This window comes from Lissotriton vulgaris, chromosome 1_1 (assembly GCF_964263255.1).
Source record: "Lissotriton vulgaris chromosome 1_1, aLisVul1.2, whole genome shotgun sequence".
NCBI lineage: Eukaryota > Metazoa > Chordata > Amphibia > Caudata > Salamandridae > Lissotriton > Lissotriton vulgaris.
The window spans coordinates 1,098,050,412-1,098,069,675 of record NC_141685.1 but is presented as its reverse complement, the minus strand read 5'-3'; the positions used below and the strand labels follow the sequence as shown (position 1 = coordinate 1,098,069,675).

Genomic DNA, 19,264 nt, shown 5'->3' with positions numbered 1-19,264 from the left:
GAATCTGGGTTTGGAAAGAAAACTGGCAGTTCTATGTTTTGATTAATGTGGAACTGCGAGATGACCTTTGGCATGAACTTGGGGTTGGTGCGCAGCACTACCCTATTAGCATGAATTTGTAGGTAGGGCTCCTGAATTGTCAGGGCTTGAAGCTCACTGACTCTTCGTAGCGATGTGATGGCTATCAGAAAAGCTACTTTCCATGTAAGAAACTGTATCTCACGCATCTAGCGGATTAATGTCATTGTTGGAACAGTATATGACAAAACGTTTCCATTTGGCTGCATAGCACGCCCTAGTTGTAGGACGCCTTGCCTCTTTGATGATGTTCATACACTCAGGGGGCAAGTTGAGGTAGCCAAACTATGACCTCAGGAGCCAAATCGCTAGGCTCAACTGTTGCGGATCTGGGTGCTGAATGTCTCCATGGCTCTGAGTGAGGAGGCTGGGAGTGAGGCGCAGCCGTTGGTGAGGCACCACTGAAAGTTCCAGGAACGTGGTGTACCAAGCTTGCCGTGCCCACGTTGGAGCAACCAGGATGAGCGTCATGGAGTGCTGCCACAGTTTGCGCGCCACCAGCGGTATGAGTGGGGCTGGGGGAAAAGCGTACGCAAATCTGCCTGACCAGTTCATCCATATCGCATTGCCCTGAGACTGCGGGTGTGGGAAACTGGCGGCGAAGTTTTGGCATTTTGCGTTCTCTTTTGTGGCGAAGAGGTCGATCTCTGGATGACCCCACTGCTGGAAGTATGGCTGGAGCACCGAGGGGTGAATTTCCCACTCGTGCATCTGATGACTGTGCCTGCTGAGCAGGTCCGCCATCTGGTTGTCTATGCCCGGGAGATGCTCCGCCAGGAGGAAGATGTTCCTCTGAATGGCCCACTTCCACATGCTCTGGGCTAGGTGAGATAGCTGCGGGGAGTGTGTGCCTCCCTGTTTCTGGATGTAATACATGGCAGTCATGTTGTCCGTCCGGATCAACACGACCTTGTTGCAAAGGTGCAACTTGAACGCTTTCAGTCCCATGAAGATTGCCATCAGCTCTAACAGGTTGATATGCATCCTCTGTTGTTGTGTTGTCCATAGTCCCTGCACCGTGTAATGGAGGACATGCGCTCCCCAACCCTGGAGAGATGTGTCCGTCGTTAGCACTATCTGTGGGACAGGCTCTTGGAACGGTCGTCCCCTGCAAAGGTTTTGTGGATTCCACCAATGCAGAGAGTTGTATGCACGACCGGTCACCAACACTAGGTCTTTTAGATGCCCATGAGCCTAGTTCCACTGTCGTGCTAACCATTCTTGAAGGGGACGCATGTGCAGCCTCGCGTGCGGGACTATGAATATGCAGGATGCCATCATACCGATGAGCTGCATGAACACCTGAGCTGGGAGCGATTGTTGAGGCCTGAAACTCCGAATGAGCAGCTGCATGCTGTTGACTCTGGCAGAATTTGGCTGCGCTGTTGCCGTCAGAGTGTTCAATGTCGCCCCTAGGTACTGTTGCACATGGGCGGGCTGCAGGTGCGATTTTGCGTAGATGAGCGAGAACCCTAAACTGTGAAGGAGGTGAATTGTGCGCGACATGTGGCTGGCACACTGCTGTGCCGACTTTGCTTGAACAAGCCAGTCGTCCAGGTAGGAATGGACATGGATGTGTTGTCTCCGAAGGTGCGCAGCCACAGTCGCTAAGCACTTGGTGAATACTCTGGGGGCAGTGGTGACCCCGAAAGGCAGGACCCTGTATTGGTAATGCTAGTTGTTGATGGTGAATCTGAGGTATTTCTTGTGACTTGGGTGAATGGGAATGTGGAAATATGCATCCATGAGGTCTAGGGTTGCTAGGAAGTCGCCCTGACTGAGCAACGGCAGGCCCTGCTATAAGGTTAACATATGAAAGTGTTCTGACAGTATGTATTGGTTGAGGGGTCTGAGGTCTAGAATGGGCCGCAGGGAACCGTCCTTTTTTGGGATTAAGAAGTACAGAGAGTACACTCCTGTATTATTATTTAGTGACCGTATCCAGAGGGTCTAAGCTTTAATAGCATTAAACATCCTCATGCGAATGAGCCAAGCACTTGATAAATATTTTGCCACACCACAAACAATAAAGAGGGAAGACGTGTTAGTTGTGATGATGCGGAGGGCAACCCGGAAATCTTTAACCCCCAGCTCCCTACAAACTGGTCTCAGCCATCTATGTCTTACCCTCTTATAAGCTTTACAGCCAAAAAAAGTGTGGAAGGGATTCTGTTTTGCAGGGACAACAAGGGCATGCACCGTTTGGGGCCCTTGAGCCTTTCCAACCTTTGGTGAAATTGTTAAGTGGTAAAGTTCCATACCTCATCTTTAAAAAGATCCCTCTATCTCTAGGTGTTCTGATGAGATCTAGAAAGGTTTCCAACTTCCTAATTGGTTTGTGTTCTAAGAACTCCATGGTTAAAAGGCCCCAACTTGGGTTCCTCTGTTCTTCTGCCTCCACCCATTCCCAATACATTTTCTTTATTGCTTGTTTTGGGGGTGGGGACTGGGAGGTCCAGGATTCAGTCAGACCCAACTTCAAAACCATCTGTTTAAGTTTATTTACCCAATGTATTTACTCCCGGTGTTCAATGCAATCAGTTCATCCAACACCAGGGCATAGTTTACTAGCTCTGAGGTCCTCCTTAGGCGCACCCAGAACAGCAACGGGCGCAGATGAACTACATCTAAGATAGAGCGTTTGCCCATATCCAAATACAGTGGAATCTAACAATACTGTTTGAATACAATTTTACTCCCCCTGCTAGCCAAGAAACGAAGTGCACAGGCCCTAGTAAAACAGTTTAAACAGCTCACAGAAGCACTACTGATGTAGAAAAATCTGTTGCCAGGGGAGGAGGCAGGGGGGCTGGTTTCACTGGCTTGTGAACACAAAATGGTGGCTGGGAGAGCACTGTTTTAACATACAGGTCTTAGCACAGAGCAAATGAGAAATTTGGAGGGAAAACAGAATTGTCACCAAGAAATGAGAGAGACAAACTACAGAGGTTGGACTGCAAATCCCACAGTTGTTAGTGCTTGTAGTTCACTAACTCTTCGCAGAGAAGCAATAGCTACTAGGAACGCAACCTTCCATGTTAATAATTGTAGTTCACATTCATGTAATGGTTCGAAGGGAGGTCTTATTAGCCGATTGAGAACAATATTTAAATTCCACACAGGTGAAGGTGGCACTCTGGGAGGAATTATTCTTTTAAGACCTTCCATAAAGGCTTGAATAGCAGGCACTCTGAACAGAGATAGACGCGGTCTGTTTTGCAGATATACTGCTATTGCAACAAGATGCAGTCTAATAGACGTGTAGGCTAAGTTACATCTTTGGAGGTGCAGTAAGTAGCCTATTATGTGTTGAATAGACACGTCTAAGGGGTTAATATTATCGTTGTGACAATATATTACTAAGAACTCAATAATAGAGCCAATGTTCATTTAAACCGTGTGCGAGATGAGTCATCAGGGCGGACTCCTCTACCTGGAGCCTCACCCGGATACTCCCCGCACGGACCGTGCGATTTCGATCTGACCTACGATCCCTGCCTCCGATTTGGACATCCATAATACCGCATGTGTGGTTTACCCGCCGAGCAGGGTACGGTCATTTCATCGTTCACACACTCGCAGCTGGTTCTGATGAGCACACCGCCACTGCGATCACCATAACAATAGAAGTTTACAGCCCTGATAACTCACCTCGTACACGGTGTGATGAAACACGTGTCGGCTGGCTATTGTTTAAAGTACTGATCTAAATTGACTTATAAATCTTATCTACACAACAAAACCTGGATTTTGAGACTCATTCATTTAAATGAACATTGGCTCTATTATTGAGTTCTGACATCAGGACCTATGACTATATAAGCGTGTGCACAGGACTTGGTTCTTACTGTTGTACTTTGGATGCTTGCAGATGAGACTTGGTGTGGTTTATTGTGAACCCCAAGTTTTGGAGCAGTTGGATTGTAAAGGGAGTGTGTTCCACACACTGGTTGTATGAGCCAGTCGTCGAGGTATGGGAAGACATGTATGTGTTGTCTTCGTAAATGTGCTGACACTACTGCTAGGCACTTGGTGAATACTCTTAGCGCTGTTGTGACTCTGAATGGGAGTACTTTGAATTGATAGCGCTGCCCGTCTATTACAAATCTGAGATTCCTCCTGTGAGCCTTGTGAATGGGAATGTGGAAGTATGCGTCCTTGATAGCTAGAGTAGCAAGAAAGTAGTTTTGTAACAGGAGAGGAAGGACCTGATGGAGTGTGACCATGTAAAAATGGTCTGACTGTATGTATATGTTTAGTGTTCTGAGGTCTAGATTAGGCCTTAAAGAGCCGTCCTTTTTGCGAATAAGAAAATATAGGGAGTAAACCCCCTTGTTTTGTTGGTGCAGAGGAACTGGTTCTATTGCATTTTTTCTAGAAGAGACGTTACTTATTGCTTTTACAGTGACAGATGTTCTTGTGACATTGGACGCTGTTTGGGTGGTATGTTTGGGGGGCGGGGGGGGGGGTAGATGTTAGTTCTAGACAGTAACCTTAGTGTATGTGGATTGACTAGGGGTTTTGTAGGAAGTGGAGGGGCTTTCGGTGGAGTAGCCTCTTGTGTTGCCTCTGTATGATAAGCGACAAAAAGAACGTCTGGGACCTTGCAGCTGCAAGGCTCCCATGGATTTTGCTGTGTCAGTGTCTTTTTTCATCTTCTCTAAAGACCCATCAACATTAGGGCCAAATAAATGTGTCTCATCAAATGGCTGATTGAGGATGGAATTTTGTACCTCAGGTTTAAAACCTGAAATACGTAGCCAGGCATGTCTCCGCAAAAGGGTACTGGTATTGATTGCCCTTGAGGCAGTATCTGCAGCCTCTAGGGCACAACGAATGGAAGTATTAGTAATATTTTTACCTTCCTGTATGAGTTAATTGGCCCTATTTTTATATTTGTCTGGTAGATGCTGCATTATGGACTCCAGCTCATCATAATGTGCCCTGTCATATCTTGCCAACAATGCTTGGGTATTGGCAATGTGCCAAATATTAGCTGCCTGTGACGCTGTTCGTTTACCAGAGGCGTCAAGGAGCTTAGATTCTTTATCTGGTGGTGAGGCCTCACCGGATGTTTGTGAATTAGCAGGTTTACGTGCATTAGACACTACTAAAGAATCTAGTGGTGCTGGACCTTTGATGTAAACAGGGTCTGTAGGGGCAGCTTTATATTTTTTTCTCAATGCGAGGGTTGAGGACCCGAGCCCTAACAGAATCTTTAAAAACCTCTGTTGCGTGCTTAATGACGCCTTCAAGCATTGGCAAAATGGCAGTAGACCTTTGTGTGTTGACGCCTTCAAGCATTGGCAAAATGGCAGTAGACCTTTGTGTGTTATCATGGTACTGGGCAGCTCTTTGGACTAGTAGGTTAAAACCTATAGTGTCCTCTGGTGGGGAAGGCCTGGAAGGGTATACATCAGCTTGTGGGACGTAAGGCACATCAGGGGTGGTATAATCATCCCAAGGATTAGGTGACTGAGGGGGACTATTGGTCCCTGCAGGGTCATGTGCGTGGGGCTGTGTCATCAGAGTCTGTATACACATCATCATCTGGATTACGATGGTGTAGGAGAATGATGTGGTGGAGGATGTGTAGGAGGAGGAACAGTATGGGGAGGGGGTGGAGAAGGGACCCTTAACGGAGAGGTTGCAATGTCTCTTCTTTGGAGGAGGTGGTGGTACTGGCGCTTCTAGTGGTCTCTTCTTGGAACTAAGAGCTAGTTGACCAGTCTCAGGGTCTTTAACAAGAGTTTTTTGGTGAGGATCTAGTGTAAAAAGTTATTTTGTATAGGGCAGATCCTTTGACGTCGAAATTTTCGGTATGGGAGGTTTTTTCGGCACAGAGTCTGTAGATGGTCTAGAGTATTTTGGTTTTGAAGTGTGGCCTTTTGAAATGTCCTTTACCGGAACATGTTTTTTCGGTTACGGGTATTTCTTCGGCTCCGAAGCGTGTGAGTCGGGGCCTTTGGGTGGTTTTTTACTCTACTCCGAGTGAGGTTTCGGCATGGATGAGCCGCTGCCAGTCTTCGGCGCCAAGTGCTTAGTTGTTGGGAGCAACTGTCGGCATGGTTGAGGAAGATGGCTTCTTCTTTGGTGTCGGTATTGGATCGGCACCGGGAATAGGCTGGTTCTAGGCCAAGCCGCCTGAAGGCTTAGTAGGCTTCTTTGCCGGCCCGAAGGTGGGGCGTGGGAAGCAGTCTCCCGGCGTGCACCCGGGCCCGAAGGTGAGGGTGTGACCTAAGCCTTTTTTGAGGGTGTCGAGGAAGGGTTGGGGTCGACTGTCTTACTTATGACCCGTTGAGCTGGAGTTATGTCCTCGACGTCTGAGTCTTCGGAATCAGAAGAGCTGGAGCTTTCTTCGGCGTGCTTGTGTTCTGGCACGTCGACGCCCTCTCCAAAGATGTCGTCTGGGATCGAAGCGGACGAGCGAGCCATTGATCTTCGAGCTCTTCGGTCCCGGATAGTCTTCTTGGAGTGGAAAGAGGCACAAGCGGAACAGTCTTTGACCTCATTCTCCAGTTAGAGGCAAAGGTTGCACAGCTCATGTAGATCGGTGTGGGGAAACTTCGACCCACATCCTCAATGTGTCCTCAACACTTTTTGAATGGCGTCCTTTCCATGAGCCAGAAGATGAGGCCTAAGTAGGCCCGAAGGAAGTGGCGGTGCGGCCATTGGGGGCGCTGGGGCGTTGCCCCACTAGCCAGAAGCAAATGCAAATGAAGCAATTTGGGATTTATCAACCTACTCTCTCTCACTGCTGGGACATGCGTGCGGCAATCGGCCGCTGAATCGGATAGGGGCGGGGCTGGCAGCACTCAACCCTGTTTGAGTGACAATCAGTCAGACTGTAACTGACAGCGGCGCGTAGTGAGCATGATCGAGTACGGGCTGGTCATTTTTATGACCAGCCCGTGAATGCGCAGTCTGTCAGCCACTACTATACCTTCCGAGAGCGATGGAAGGGGGAAACCAAGAGTCCATTGCAGCCCCCTGGTATCCTAGTGGGCGGGCTGTATCCGTGCCCTAGCCAATCCTGGTGCTGCTAATGCAGCGTCGGGATTGGCTGAGAGTGAGACACCCGGGCGCTTGCAGTTTGAAGTTGTAAATGCTTCTGACCGGCCCAGGAACAGGAAGCAGAGGCGGCGCGGAACCGGGCTCCGGTTAGTTTTTTATGTTAACACCACCCATCCGTGAAATGCGAGCTGCGACTGCTCTGCACATACATGGGTTGGAGGACACCTCCCGAGAGTTCTCTGCATGCACATGGGTCGGAGAAGAGTACACCTTTCAAGAGTACTCTGCACGGTGCACGAACATGGGCGGATGTGCTCCTCCCGAGGGTACTGTGCACGCACATGGGCGGGTGTGCACCTTCCGAGATTAAGATTTACAACTAACTCCTGCACTCTGATGCAAATACTGGAGGTCGCCAGTCTGATGAGACAAGTGCTTTAAGCCTCTCGCAGCGCTGCGCCATGCTCTATTCACTGTGTGACACGCTGCAAACGGAGGATAAAATGCAGGGGGGCGTGGAGGGGAGGGCATTCCATTTACCCTTCCCCCCAGGTCCACTCGCGGTGTAGCGCAACACTCTACCCGCTGTGTTACCCGACGCATAGAGCTAGGGGGTGGGAGGAGGGTGTCCGTCACCCTCCCCAGGTCAGCATCTTTCTGCCTAACCAGAATTGGTCAGCTGTGTTTCCAGGGCTCGCTTCAGTGGCCCGGACCCCTCACCCGCCAGTGAGCAGTGACCAGTTAAAACTGGAAAATGTTCATCCGGGCTCGTAGTGCTTCAGTGAAACTTCGCAAAGCAAAGTCCGTTCTTAGCGACTCGTGTGTCCACACGTCACGAAGTTGTGGCGTGGTGCTGCTGTGCTGTGTGTAATGGCCTCCTTCCTCTTCACGTCTGCAAAAGATGCAGGAGCGTCCCTTCAGTTACTTCCAGGGCGCCCAGATATGTGTGAGGTACCCTTGAGGTAATCCAGACGGGGGGTGGGGGGGGAGTGGGGGGCGCTACACCCACAGATAAGGAGCACGTCTCACCTCCTTCCTACATCAGGGCGAGGGGGCGCGACACACCTTGATGGTTGAATGGACACTTCCAGGCACACCACCAGGGCTGCACACTGCCCGTGTACCTGAGGCAGGGATGCATCAAGTCACGCGCCCCAATTGAGAACTCGTAAGTACAGGTTCTGAAATGACTGTTCCAAATACATATTTAATATTGTACTAGGCCAGCATTTAGTGTGCATTGTTTGTTCTGACGCTTGTGTTGACCCTGAAAACGGAGAGAAGCCATAGCATTAGTAACACTCTTGGCAGGCAAGCCCGGCGTAGATGAGCTCTCTGTTTGACCCTGGGCGGTTTCTGTTCTCTAAAACGGCCCATCCTTTAATGAGCGACCCCTTCTGTGAAGCCATGGGCAATGTTTAGGGTCGAGCTCTGCTGTACAGGAGAGCATGGGGAGCGGGATTAGGGGGAGATGGTGTTTCAGTTGTGACCACTGCAAAATGAACAGATTATGGAAGAAATGCAGAATAAATCATTCACCCCAGTCACCGATTTGGGATAAATCGGTCGTTTTTATGGACAACAATATGGAGGCTCAGTTTGAGTAGTTTCTTGTTTTTGCTTCCCTCATTCCTCTTTAGGCTCTGCTGTGACCTTTTGCAGGCTAAGATCCCCAAGTGTAGCCCACGTTTTTTTTTACTATCTGATTAGCTTAAAGCCATGTACAATGTCCTTCATGGCATACGTAGCGGAAACACGCACAACAGTGCAGATGCAGACACTGTCAGAATGCCTATGAGATTGAGAATGGTGCTCTGCTCTGTGCTCGCTAATGTGCTTCTAATCGGACAGTTGTCACTAAGCACGTTCTGGAGAACCCACACAGAGACTCCTGGAAAATGCTGTTTAAATAAGAGGTTTTCCAATTTTTGCTTTTTTCATTATTTTTTAAAAATTTCCTTGAAAAACAGCCCGCTCCCCGTGAACACATTTTATTTAAATTGCATCTAAGCGTGCCCTGTGAGTCATACTGTGCTGTAATATGTACTATTTGCCAGTTCATTTTCCAAATAAATGATGTCATGTACTGCTAATCAATGTGTTTTACCCACACTCATTTAGCTGCAAGTCGTGTCCAGTAATAGCAGTTCTGTCACACAGGCCCTGCTGTGGGTCAGCTGCTGCCACCTTGCCTGACACACACACACTGGGGGGTGAGAAGATAGACATCGACTCATACAGCTTACGTCACACCCAGCGGAGGAGTTATCAGAGAAAGTGTTCCCATTGTAGACTATGACCGCCTTCCCACAAGTCATGAAACACGTCACATCATTCAGTAATGACCCTTCTGAACCATGCAGACCTAATTCCTCAAATATCCGCTCTTAACAGAATTCTGAAATATAGTTTTGAAACTCAGGCGCTTTGTCTGAAACTCTGACTTGCCAGTTTATGAAAATAGACATTTCACCATCAAACACAAAAGTTGTATTTTCAAATAAATAAGCCCAAATGTTCCCTAAACCCACCAAAAACTGCACTTATGTCTTGAAATTGCAGACTTTCACCCAAGTTCATCCAGCGTGTTATTCCGCTTCAAGCACTGACATGCTATTGTCATAAATGTTAATTTATCGTCATCATCAGATGGCAAGGATCCAGCCCGCCAAGGGACGAGGAGCAGGAAGGATTATTTCAAGAATGGCCACACTTTGTTGAGGGGGGCATCTTTGTTAAAGCGGCATCACTATGTAAAGGGCAGCCAAAATAACAATGTAACCACCAAACACACACACAGTAAGGCTCTTGGCTACCTGTGGTCTGTGTTTACAGTTGGTGCACCAATTAATTCAGCTAAAGCACATAACTATGGCAGGCACAGTGATGGATGTGAGCCATCGCAGTTGGAAATTAGTACGTTTTGGTAAGGAGATAGTTGTGATTGTTACCCTCTGCGTGGGACTAACATGGATATCATTTTCAACCCATTACATTTATCAGATCATTAGATTTCTTGCGAGACCTGCTGTCTTGCAGTTAACATAAATTGTCACCAATATTATGTGCATTTTTGTTATTAGTATTAAAATGTAGGCCTCACTTTTGTAAATGCACAAGTTGACACATGGGCACCAACAATTTTACTCCGTTACCATTACAGCAAGATGGATGTGGCGAAGACCAATGAATGTGCAGTGTAATGGTTGAAGGCGAAGCACAATTAGCAGCTACTACGTGGCAAGATGTGCTCGGTATGGATTAACCTTCCTGCTTTCTCAAATTTGCTTGAAAATGCATCATTTGTCCACTCTTTAAAAAAAAACAAAAAAACCCTTAGGTTGTTTGGGCTCGGTCGCTCGCTATGGTGCAGTATGGAAATCATTCTACGCCTCACCACTTTCAAATGTTACCAGCCGCCACTGCCCAAAGGCCTTAGTCGACGACCGGAATCGAAGACTTCGAAGTTGTTGAATAATCGTGTTGATGTGGATCGCGACAATACCGTCGAACTGGGTGAGGATTGCGCGTCGAAGGAAATTCGGTTCCAAACCGGAGCGCAGGAAACACATCCGAGCCCGATGGCAGAAAAAAACAATCCGAGGATGGAGCCGATGCCCATGCGCAATGTGGTCCAAAGGAGGAGTCCCCTATCTTGTGACTTCCAAAGAACTTTTCAGGACAACAACAAACTGCACACATCCGGGCCCAACACTAGGTGGCGATCTATGCACAGTGTGTAATCTGCAGCTCATATGCCTCAAACAGACTTTTTGAAGAAAAAAAAGTGCTCACATCCGGACCAACTTGATGGTAGGAGTATGCACATCGTGTGTCTACAGCCACACATGCCTCAAATAGTTTGTTTCCGAAGTTAAAATATTCACTTTGCTAACTCCTACGCTCATTGGTAGATAAGACTCCTGTGTTGGCAAAAGCTGCTGGCGGTTATCCGGAACACGAAAAGCATCCCCCATAAAAATCACCACCTAATCTAGTAGTCAGGATGATATCCAGATATCTACACCTTACCGTGAATGCCTCCGCAAGCGCACTGGCACCATCGTTCTCCAGGCGGTTGCGACCAGCAATGAAAACACGTAGGGGAAGGGGTTTGCCAACAGCATCTGATTTCTTATGGCATTCGGTTAGAGCTGCAGCCAAAATCTGAGAAAGAAGCAAAAGAGAAACACACATGATGTTTCAGGAGCATTCTACAAAGGCACCACACAAATTTGGAACTTGGTTTGCAATAGTGCATGATGTGTAGGGTACTAAGCTGGAATCCAAGTCACTTACTTGGATCAATGAGTCTTCAGTACTTATCTTCTATAGGATCACAAATGTGTTCAAACATTCCCTCACTGTCGGGTAGCACTTAACCAGTTACAGGGAAAACAATCCAGCTTAGAAGGATTATGTGAAAACTAGTTCCCGACAATCATCATCATCATAATACTTTATTCGGTATTCAATAGTAGAACCCATAAAAGTTACAGTACAGCTAATTGCATATTTAAAAAAAAAACACAGTATGTAAAATTTCCCTGAATAAAAGCAATGGTGAGTTAATACCAACATCATTAGCACTTAAGAGAGGAAATAAATAAAAGCCACAAGTAAAAGCAATAAAATATAATAACTTGTTATAAATCCCAACTTTTCCTGAGGTTCATTACACATTTAAAAAAAACGGCCACAAAAGGGATACAATCTGGTTTAAGTAGTTGCAGATACAATAGTGCTGGGCGTACTTGCACAAAATTTAACTGTCTCAAGAGCGATTGAAGATAAAAGGTCCTGGGAAATTTATAATATTTACAAAAGCAAACAAAGTGAAGCAAATCCTGTGAAAACTTATTGTCGCAGCCACAGGCTGCTAACACCGTTCCCCTATGACTACCCCTTAGAACTGCTAATAAAAAATGAAAAAAGGTTAAACCTAAACCTGATTAAAAGAAATCGCTTGTATGCTGGAAACGGCCAAAACACGTACGGCTCCATATCCAAGGAAGTTTTAAGCAGCAAATGTGTCCTCACACTGGGTTTCAACAATTCTCTCTCCTCTCTTTCCATTTGTTTTCTTTGTAAGAAGGAGTGCTTTATGTGCCTAATGTCCATTCTTGTTATACCGTCGGGCTTTAAAAACAAATCAGGTCGCCCCAACATCGTAAAACAAGTTTTTAAATACTTAAACCAGGGAATGTTCATTGTGTGATCTAGGCTCAGGGCTTCTCTTAAAATACTGTGGGTGAGACCAACATGCTTATTAAGCCAACAATGCAGCCAAAAGGTAAGGGGACGTAGGGCTAAAGTGTCACATATAAATGGCATGCCCATTTCCTCATGGACAGACAGATTTGCGGTCCCCTTTGGTACACTCAATAGCCGCTATAGAAAGTTGTTCTCTGTCACCTGTAGGCCCTCTAGGTCACAATATCCCCATAGGTCGCTTCCATAGCTAGCTATGGCTATACAGTTGGCCTGGTAGATTTTTAGCATTGCTGCCACTGGACGATTGCCCATTTTAGATGCAAAGCCAAGAAGGGCCGCAAATTCCCTCTTGACCTCACCCCTTTTTTTCTGTAAAAGTGCAGCCCAGTTAAGCCCATGGTCCATCAGGACACCTAGGTAAGAGAACGTTGTGCATTTTGGGACCCTCACACCATTAACCGTAAAATTGTATGGAATTCTAGGGCGCAACCCCACCTGCATCACATATGATTTTGTTTTATTTATGGACAAATCTCGTTTGTCCATAAAACTGTGAAAAGAATCAAGTCGAGTTTGTATCCCCTTTGGAGTTCGTGCCAGGAGGACTGCGTCATTCGCATAAAGCAGGACGAGCAGTCCTCTCCTGCCCACATACGGATAATCGGCCTTTGTTTCTAACAGGTAACCTTCTAGGTCATTAATGTATAGGTTGAATAGGAAGGGGGCCAGTATGCACCCCTGCCTGACACCCCTCTCGATGTAAAAATTCCCCGACACCTTCAGATCCCTGGAATATCTGACATTGGCCTTAGTATCCCTGTGTAGGTCCCTCAGGAACTCAACCAGGCTACGATCCACTCCTATGGCCTCCATGGACCTCCATAACCCCCCACGATTACTTGGATCAATGAGTCTTCAGTACTTCTCTTCTATAGGATCACAAATGTGTTCAAACATTCCCTCATTGTCGGGAAGCACTTACCCAGTTACAGGGAAAACAATCCAGCTTAGAAGAATTGTGTGAAAACTAGGTCCTGACAATCATCCTTGTGCGTAAATCAGAACTTGGCTGGGTTTGCAGTTAATTTTCACAAATAGGATTATTGTGTGTGTGGTGAGCAGTTGGAGGACATACATTAAGCCGCTAGTTAACCAAAGAAGTGCATTTATCTGAGGGTGTTTTGTCCAGCAAATACTAGCAACTGATGCACAACCTTAATCTACAGAGGGGTCCTGTCTGCAAAAAAATGCGAAGCCCCTTCTGTGACCAGGTTAAAGAAAATATAAATGGAGGTGTCCTTGGGATGGACATCAAATGAAATGTAAATTCTGGCAGGGAAAGAAGGTTACCTTACAAAATGTCTGAGAGTTTTGAGGATCAATAAAAAAAAAAAATCAAAATCTGGTGAAAACCCAGTTGTTACACAGGACAAATAAAATCAGAGTATACGTTAAAAAATTCAAAGATCAGAAACACAAGGTTATTGGCACTTGGTCTTTAAGAGAAATTAGGTGTGGCTCGCATAATGAGCAAGAAATGTATAGTTGTGGATGGAGATTAATGCATCCAGCAACAATTGCTCCATAATGATGGTTGTATCCGAAGCATTTGTCACACTGACATAGCTTGCAGTAATCACTTTTGAAAAGTCAGATGTTCAGCTATCACCAGTGAGGTGCCTTTGCAAATAATGCAGCATCAACTTGTTAAACTGCTGTACAGGTTTTAACTTCAGGAGGATTCTCACCGCTTATGGATGTGTATCGCACTGTAAGCGGGCCTGACACATAGAAACACCAACTGATATTGCCACAAGTGGGTTGACAAAGATGCAACAATTATTACTTTGATTCTTGAGGGCAGAATTGACCCATGGCTAAATAGCCATTGAACAAATTCTTTGGAACGGACATTGTGGGACGAGTTATTCTTCAGGAGGGTCTCTCGTTCCATGTTAAAGACAATAGGCTGCAGATTTGAGCCGTTGACTAGGTCAGTTGCTGATATGGCAAATAGAGGTGGAATTTTAACAGCGAGACTACTTGACTTTCTGTTGTGAGCCAGCTTCAGAGCCTGATGAAGCTTAGACAGAAGAGCCTCCAACTTTTGAGAATGTGCTGAAATCCAGACACACGATCTACTAGCAACTGCTCTCCAGAAGACACTTATACAGAAATGTGGTTTGGCCTTTGTATATAGTGTACTTTAGTGTCCAATGTACCTTCTAGGAAAGAAAAAGGTAAATACATTCTTCAGTAATGTCTCAGACATCTTGTACTTAGCACACCAACTTGCTTGGGATGTTATTAATAATCTAATGCCAAGGAAGTGAAGTTATTATAAGGAAAAAAAGTTACTTGCTACAGGGTCTGTACACTTCTGATACTTTTCAATGATACACATGCTTTAATTATTCCCGGTCGTCAGACTGGGAACCCCGACTAACTGTTGATAGAGCAGTGTACATCTACACTCAACAACACAGACATCAGCTTAACATTTACATCCTAATAATCATTACACAAATGATTTTAACTCCAGCCATAAGCTTGCACCCTCAGCTGCTCCCTGCCAGAGACTTCCATCTGTCAGATTTTTCTAACGGCAACATTAAATGTTGATATTAGTGAAAATAACCCAACAATGGGAGAGGGGGGACTAGTAGGGTGGTCGCATGTGAATTCAGTTAAGATGCCAATGTTGGAGAACCGATGTTAAAACCAACTTTTTTCGTTCTCTGGAAGGTTATCTTTCATTTGATTGACATGCTTGAATTAAGATTACAATAGTAGTAGTATAAGTAAAAGAGGAAGGTAGGAATGAAGTTTACCTTGTGTCAAAAGTTTCAGAGCATAGCTTGTCTCACTGCTGTTTTTGTGCTTCAAGGCACATCAATACAGTAGTAATTAGCAAAAGCTTACGTTGTGCTACCCGTTACTGCTTTACAAATGTCTAAGCGAAATCCCTGCAAAGACGTCAGTGGTTGTCGCCATAGTCCTTGCAGAATACGCACGGACCATCCTTGTCAAAAGTTTTTTCAGTGAGAAATGAGCTGTTGTGATGTAATCAGTAAACCATCTTGACAAGTTCTGATTTGTAATTAGTTCTACTGCCTGTTATGCTGGCTGGCACTCATGGCAGCAACGAAGAACCATCAATTCTGTTTGCCCTGAGCAAATTTTGTTATGATGCTCCAGATGCGGTTCAGGGCCTTTATTTCTGTTACGACTGTTCACCTGAAGATGGCCTGTCTCACTTCCGTTTGCCATTTGGGGTCCAAAGGAGAGCTGTTCTTTTGACAGTCTTGTTCCCTTCTGATGTTGTGCCCTAGCCATCTCCATCTTGTTCATAAAACAATGGTATCCATGCTCTCTTGCTTGCATCTGGTGAGTAGTGTAGGAAGGTAGATACCTGACTATGGTTACCCCCGACTTTTTGCCTGGTGTTTTGCTGGTTTTCCGACTTAGTTGACCTGGGGCCCTGCCAATCAGGACCCCAGGCCTACTGCTCTCTCTCTAAAATGGATTCCATGTACCTTAGGTACATTTCCAATTGGTACTGGGCCACCTTGTCAGACCCTGTAACTCAAGGCATCAGTGTACCCAGGGCCTACCAGGTGCTGAAGCATGTATTATGCCACCCCTGGCTGGCCATCTAAATCTGACACAACTGGCTGCACGACAGCTGGGGCAAGGTGGCGTACTCGCCCTTTGCTTGAGATATAGTATACCTATATCTAACCCTAAAATGGACCCCCGAATTCCTATCAGTCACTCCTATGGCAGGCCTTGACAATCCTGAAGGCAGAGTGCTTGGAATCGTGTGAATTGGGCTCTGGCACGAGCCGAGCCCGGTTGCAGCTTGCGGAACCAAGACCCAATGGCTGTTCCATGATAACGCGTACTATATCGATAACTTCGGTATCGCGTTACCAAGACATGTCGAGTAAGGTGTCATACAAATCGGGATACTGACCCCTCACCAATGCTGGCGATGGGGTTAGCATTCCACCCTTCTAGAGGGACACGACATGTACGTAACTGTGAACCCCGGTTAAAGTTAACTGAAGCCTCAGCTCCACAAAATGGATGCTGCCACCACAGACACGAGTCTGACCTCCTGCTGCTGGGAGTCCTTCCAGCGAGGAGAGCTTGGACAAAGGGTTTCCTGTCCGGGGCGGTGCTCGCACCATCCCAGACAGGGTTTTGTGTATCCTGGGTAGGCAGGGCTTTACAGGAAGGTGACTGCGGAGTGGCACCCCGGTGCTCACTACGCATCTGCCGGCTAGAACCAGTTCCAGGGGCGCCCCAGCCCCTGACCTGGGGAAAGTCCGGTATGGGAGAGGGGTGTAACCACCCCCCTTTCTGGTCCCACCCTTAGGGCAGGACCTAGTCACGTACCCACCCCTTTCTTTAGGATAAAGGCAGGAGCGGGGACCCTTCCAAATTAGATCATCTTTGAATCAAGAATACTTTCTACGAAAGGAACTCTCAACTTCTTCTCAAGATTTCTCCCTTTTGGCTAAGGAGTAGTCACCCTGCATCTGCAGGCACCATCTAAGAACTCTGCGGTTTGCTGCCAGTCCTTCCTCAGGAATCCGACTGCCCAGCTCGACGAGAACCGGCTTCCCTGGCACCTCTTACCTCTACCCACATCGTCAGCTCAGCTGAGATCTGTGGGTGCGACGAGACCTCGAGGGACCGGCCATCTTCAGAACCTGCACGATTTCTTAACCCAGCACGACCGTCGAGGGATCCTCTGGTGAGTGCTTTGGGGTCCGAGAAGCCCCGACCCTGAGCAGCTCCAGCACCGAAGTGCAGCCCCCCAGCATCTCCACGATCTGCGTGGGGCCCTTCTGCTCTTGCCGCTCAACCCGTTGTCTGGTTGCTAGCCGCAGGCTGGTGACCTTCTTGACGACACCCGACAACCAACGCTGCTGGTCTGGTTGCTCCAGACTGGCCTTTGCTCCCTTCTGAGAGAGGAGCACCCCGGACCCTCCTGGTCCACTCACGACGCCATTTTAGGCCCACCACGTGGCCCTGAATTTGCCAAGGCTTGTTGCCCCAATCCTGGGCCCAGCGACGCCGACAGCATCAACCTTCGTGGGACAGCTAGTGAAGTAGTGTGGCTCACTGGTTAGAGGCGGCAGACCCGAGAGCAGAGGACGGCCCGGGACCAGGGTTCGATTCCCGGCGCGGCAGGTTTCTGGACCAGGGTCAGCGGACTCGATAATTCTCTCGCCTCGGTGCCCACTCTGATCAGCGATCACACTCGGCAACTCTGGGCATTAGCTTGCCTCATCTTCACTAACGGCCCCACCAGACCGCCGGGGATGCCTGGTCTCACCCTGGAGATACCCATTAAGGGACCATCTCTCAGGGAAGCCAGGAAGGGTTTTGCAGCGGTCGAAGCGCCTTGGGACCCTACGGGTAAGTAGTGCGCTATATAAATGCCTATACATACATATACATAGCTCGCACCTCCATCCTGGTCGCCGACAACGCCTCCTGGTCCGTGAGACTGCAGAGCCTAGTGTCGCCCACTCACCTAGTCGAGGTGACGATCATCCGGTGCCCTCCTGGTACCCTCTGACTACTGGCTAGTAGTTACGAACTTGGTCCCCTCTGCTTTCAGGTGTCATCCATCTCTGATCCAGGCTTGGATCTCTACGAACTATCTCCACTGGTCGCCGGCCAGCAACTCCTTCCTCCCGGCTCCAGGCTCGTCAGCGAGGACTCCCGACGTCTGTAAAGACTTGTGCAGCCGCAGCCCTTGGGCTAGGTAACTTCGGCATTTCGGTGCCCGCATAGCCTCCTTATTTAAGGGTCCCGAGTCCCTATCGCTTCCGACTTGCCTTATCGGGTCCGCCCGAAACCACGAAACTTTCCGTGCCCTCGGGCACTTGTACTAATTGTGCACTTGAAGTATTTTCCTAGGAGTTTCGTTGTGTGCTTAGTGCCCTGGCCTCATAAAGAGTACAGGGCTGTTGTGATTCTAATAAATACACAGTTTATTTTCATAACACTTGTGTGGTGTCCTTTCACTTGGTGTTCAAGGGGTATGTGATGGTATAACAGCTGGCTTAACACGCCCTCTAGAGTTTAGCCCGAAGACTGCTCGTATCCACGCTACTAGGATAGCTGGTCTAAGGTTGACTTACAACCAATCACCATAAGGGTCGTTTGGACTGATGCATAGTGATCACTAGAATAGTGAGCACTGCATATCAGGCCAACTTCTCACAAGTAGTTCCTGGAAAGAGATTTTTCACTGTTAGAAAATGTGCAGAAGATTCTTCTCATGTTACTGGTGTTAAAGGCTGACAGTTTGGCAATGTCACTTTTCGACATCCACCACCACTCTGATCCATACAAGAGGGCGGACAGAACACTACTTTGGTAAAGCAGCAGCTTGGTGTTAGTGCTGTACGGAGATGATCTCCACACACTGGTTAGCACCTTGAAGCAATTCCTGGCCTTTTTCAGTCTACTCTTGATATCACCATCTGCCATTCCATCATGTCCGATAGTACTGCCTTTGTAGGTGACCTCTTCAGTCATGGCTAGGTCTGCTCCATCCACCTTTACTTGTGAAGTTTTGGGATGTTGGGAGGAATGACTTCTGCTTTCTTCGTGTTGACCTTCAGGCCCAGTTGCTGTGAATAGATGTTAGGGTGAGATGCCTTCTCCTACATATGCTGATGTGTGCGAGAGAGCAAGGCTCGATCATCTGCATAGTCCAGGTCCTTCAGTGAAGAGAAGAAGGTCCATCGGATGTCCTGGCTTTTGTACATTTTTTACCTTTACTCACTAGACCAAAAGCCACAAACAGTGGATCTACATTTCAGAAATTATTTGTTCCAGTTCAAGGAAATTTAAAATATCTCCTTACATCTAACTATTGCTTGGATTTTCAGCCACTGTGATTGGATTTGGAAAGAAAGTTGGTCACGTAATA

At 47.2% G+C, this 19,264-nt stretch overlaps 1 protein-coding gene across 1 annotated transcript in view; it reads right to left on the bottom strand.

Annotated features, from left to right (window-relative positions):
• RANGAP1 (Ran GTPase activating protein 1) overlaps positions 1-19,264 on the bottom strand; it is a 537,507-nt gene that overhangs the window by 367,866 nt on the left and 150,377 nt on the right. Inside the window, exon 6 of the mRNA XM_086963527.1 lies at positions 11,125-11,259. Coding sequence (XP_086819653.1) covers positions 11,125-11,259 — 135 coding nt within the window. The remainder of the gene's footprint in view (positions 1-11,124; positions 11,260-19,264) is intronic.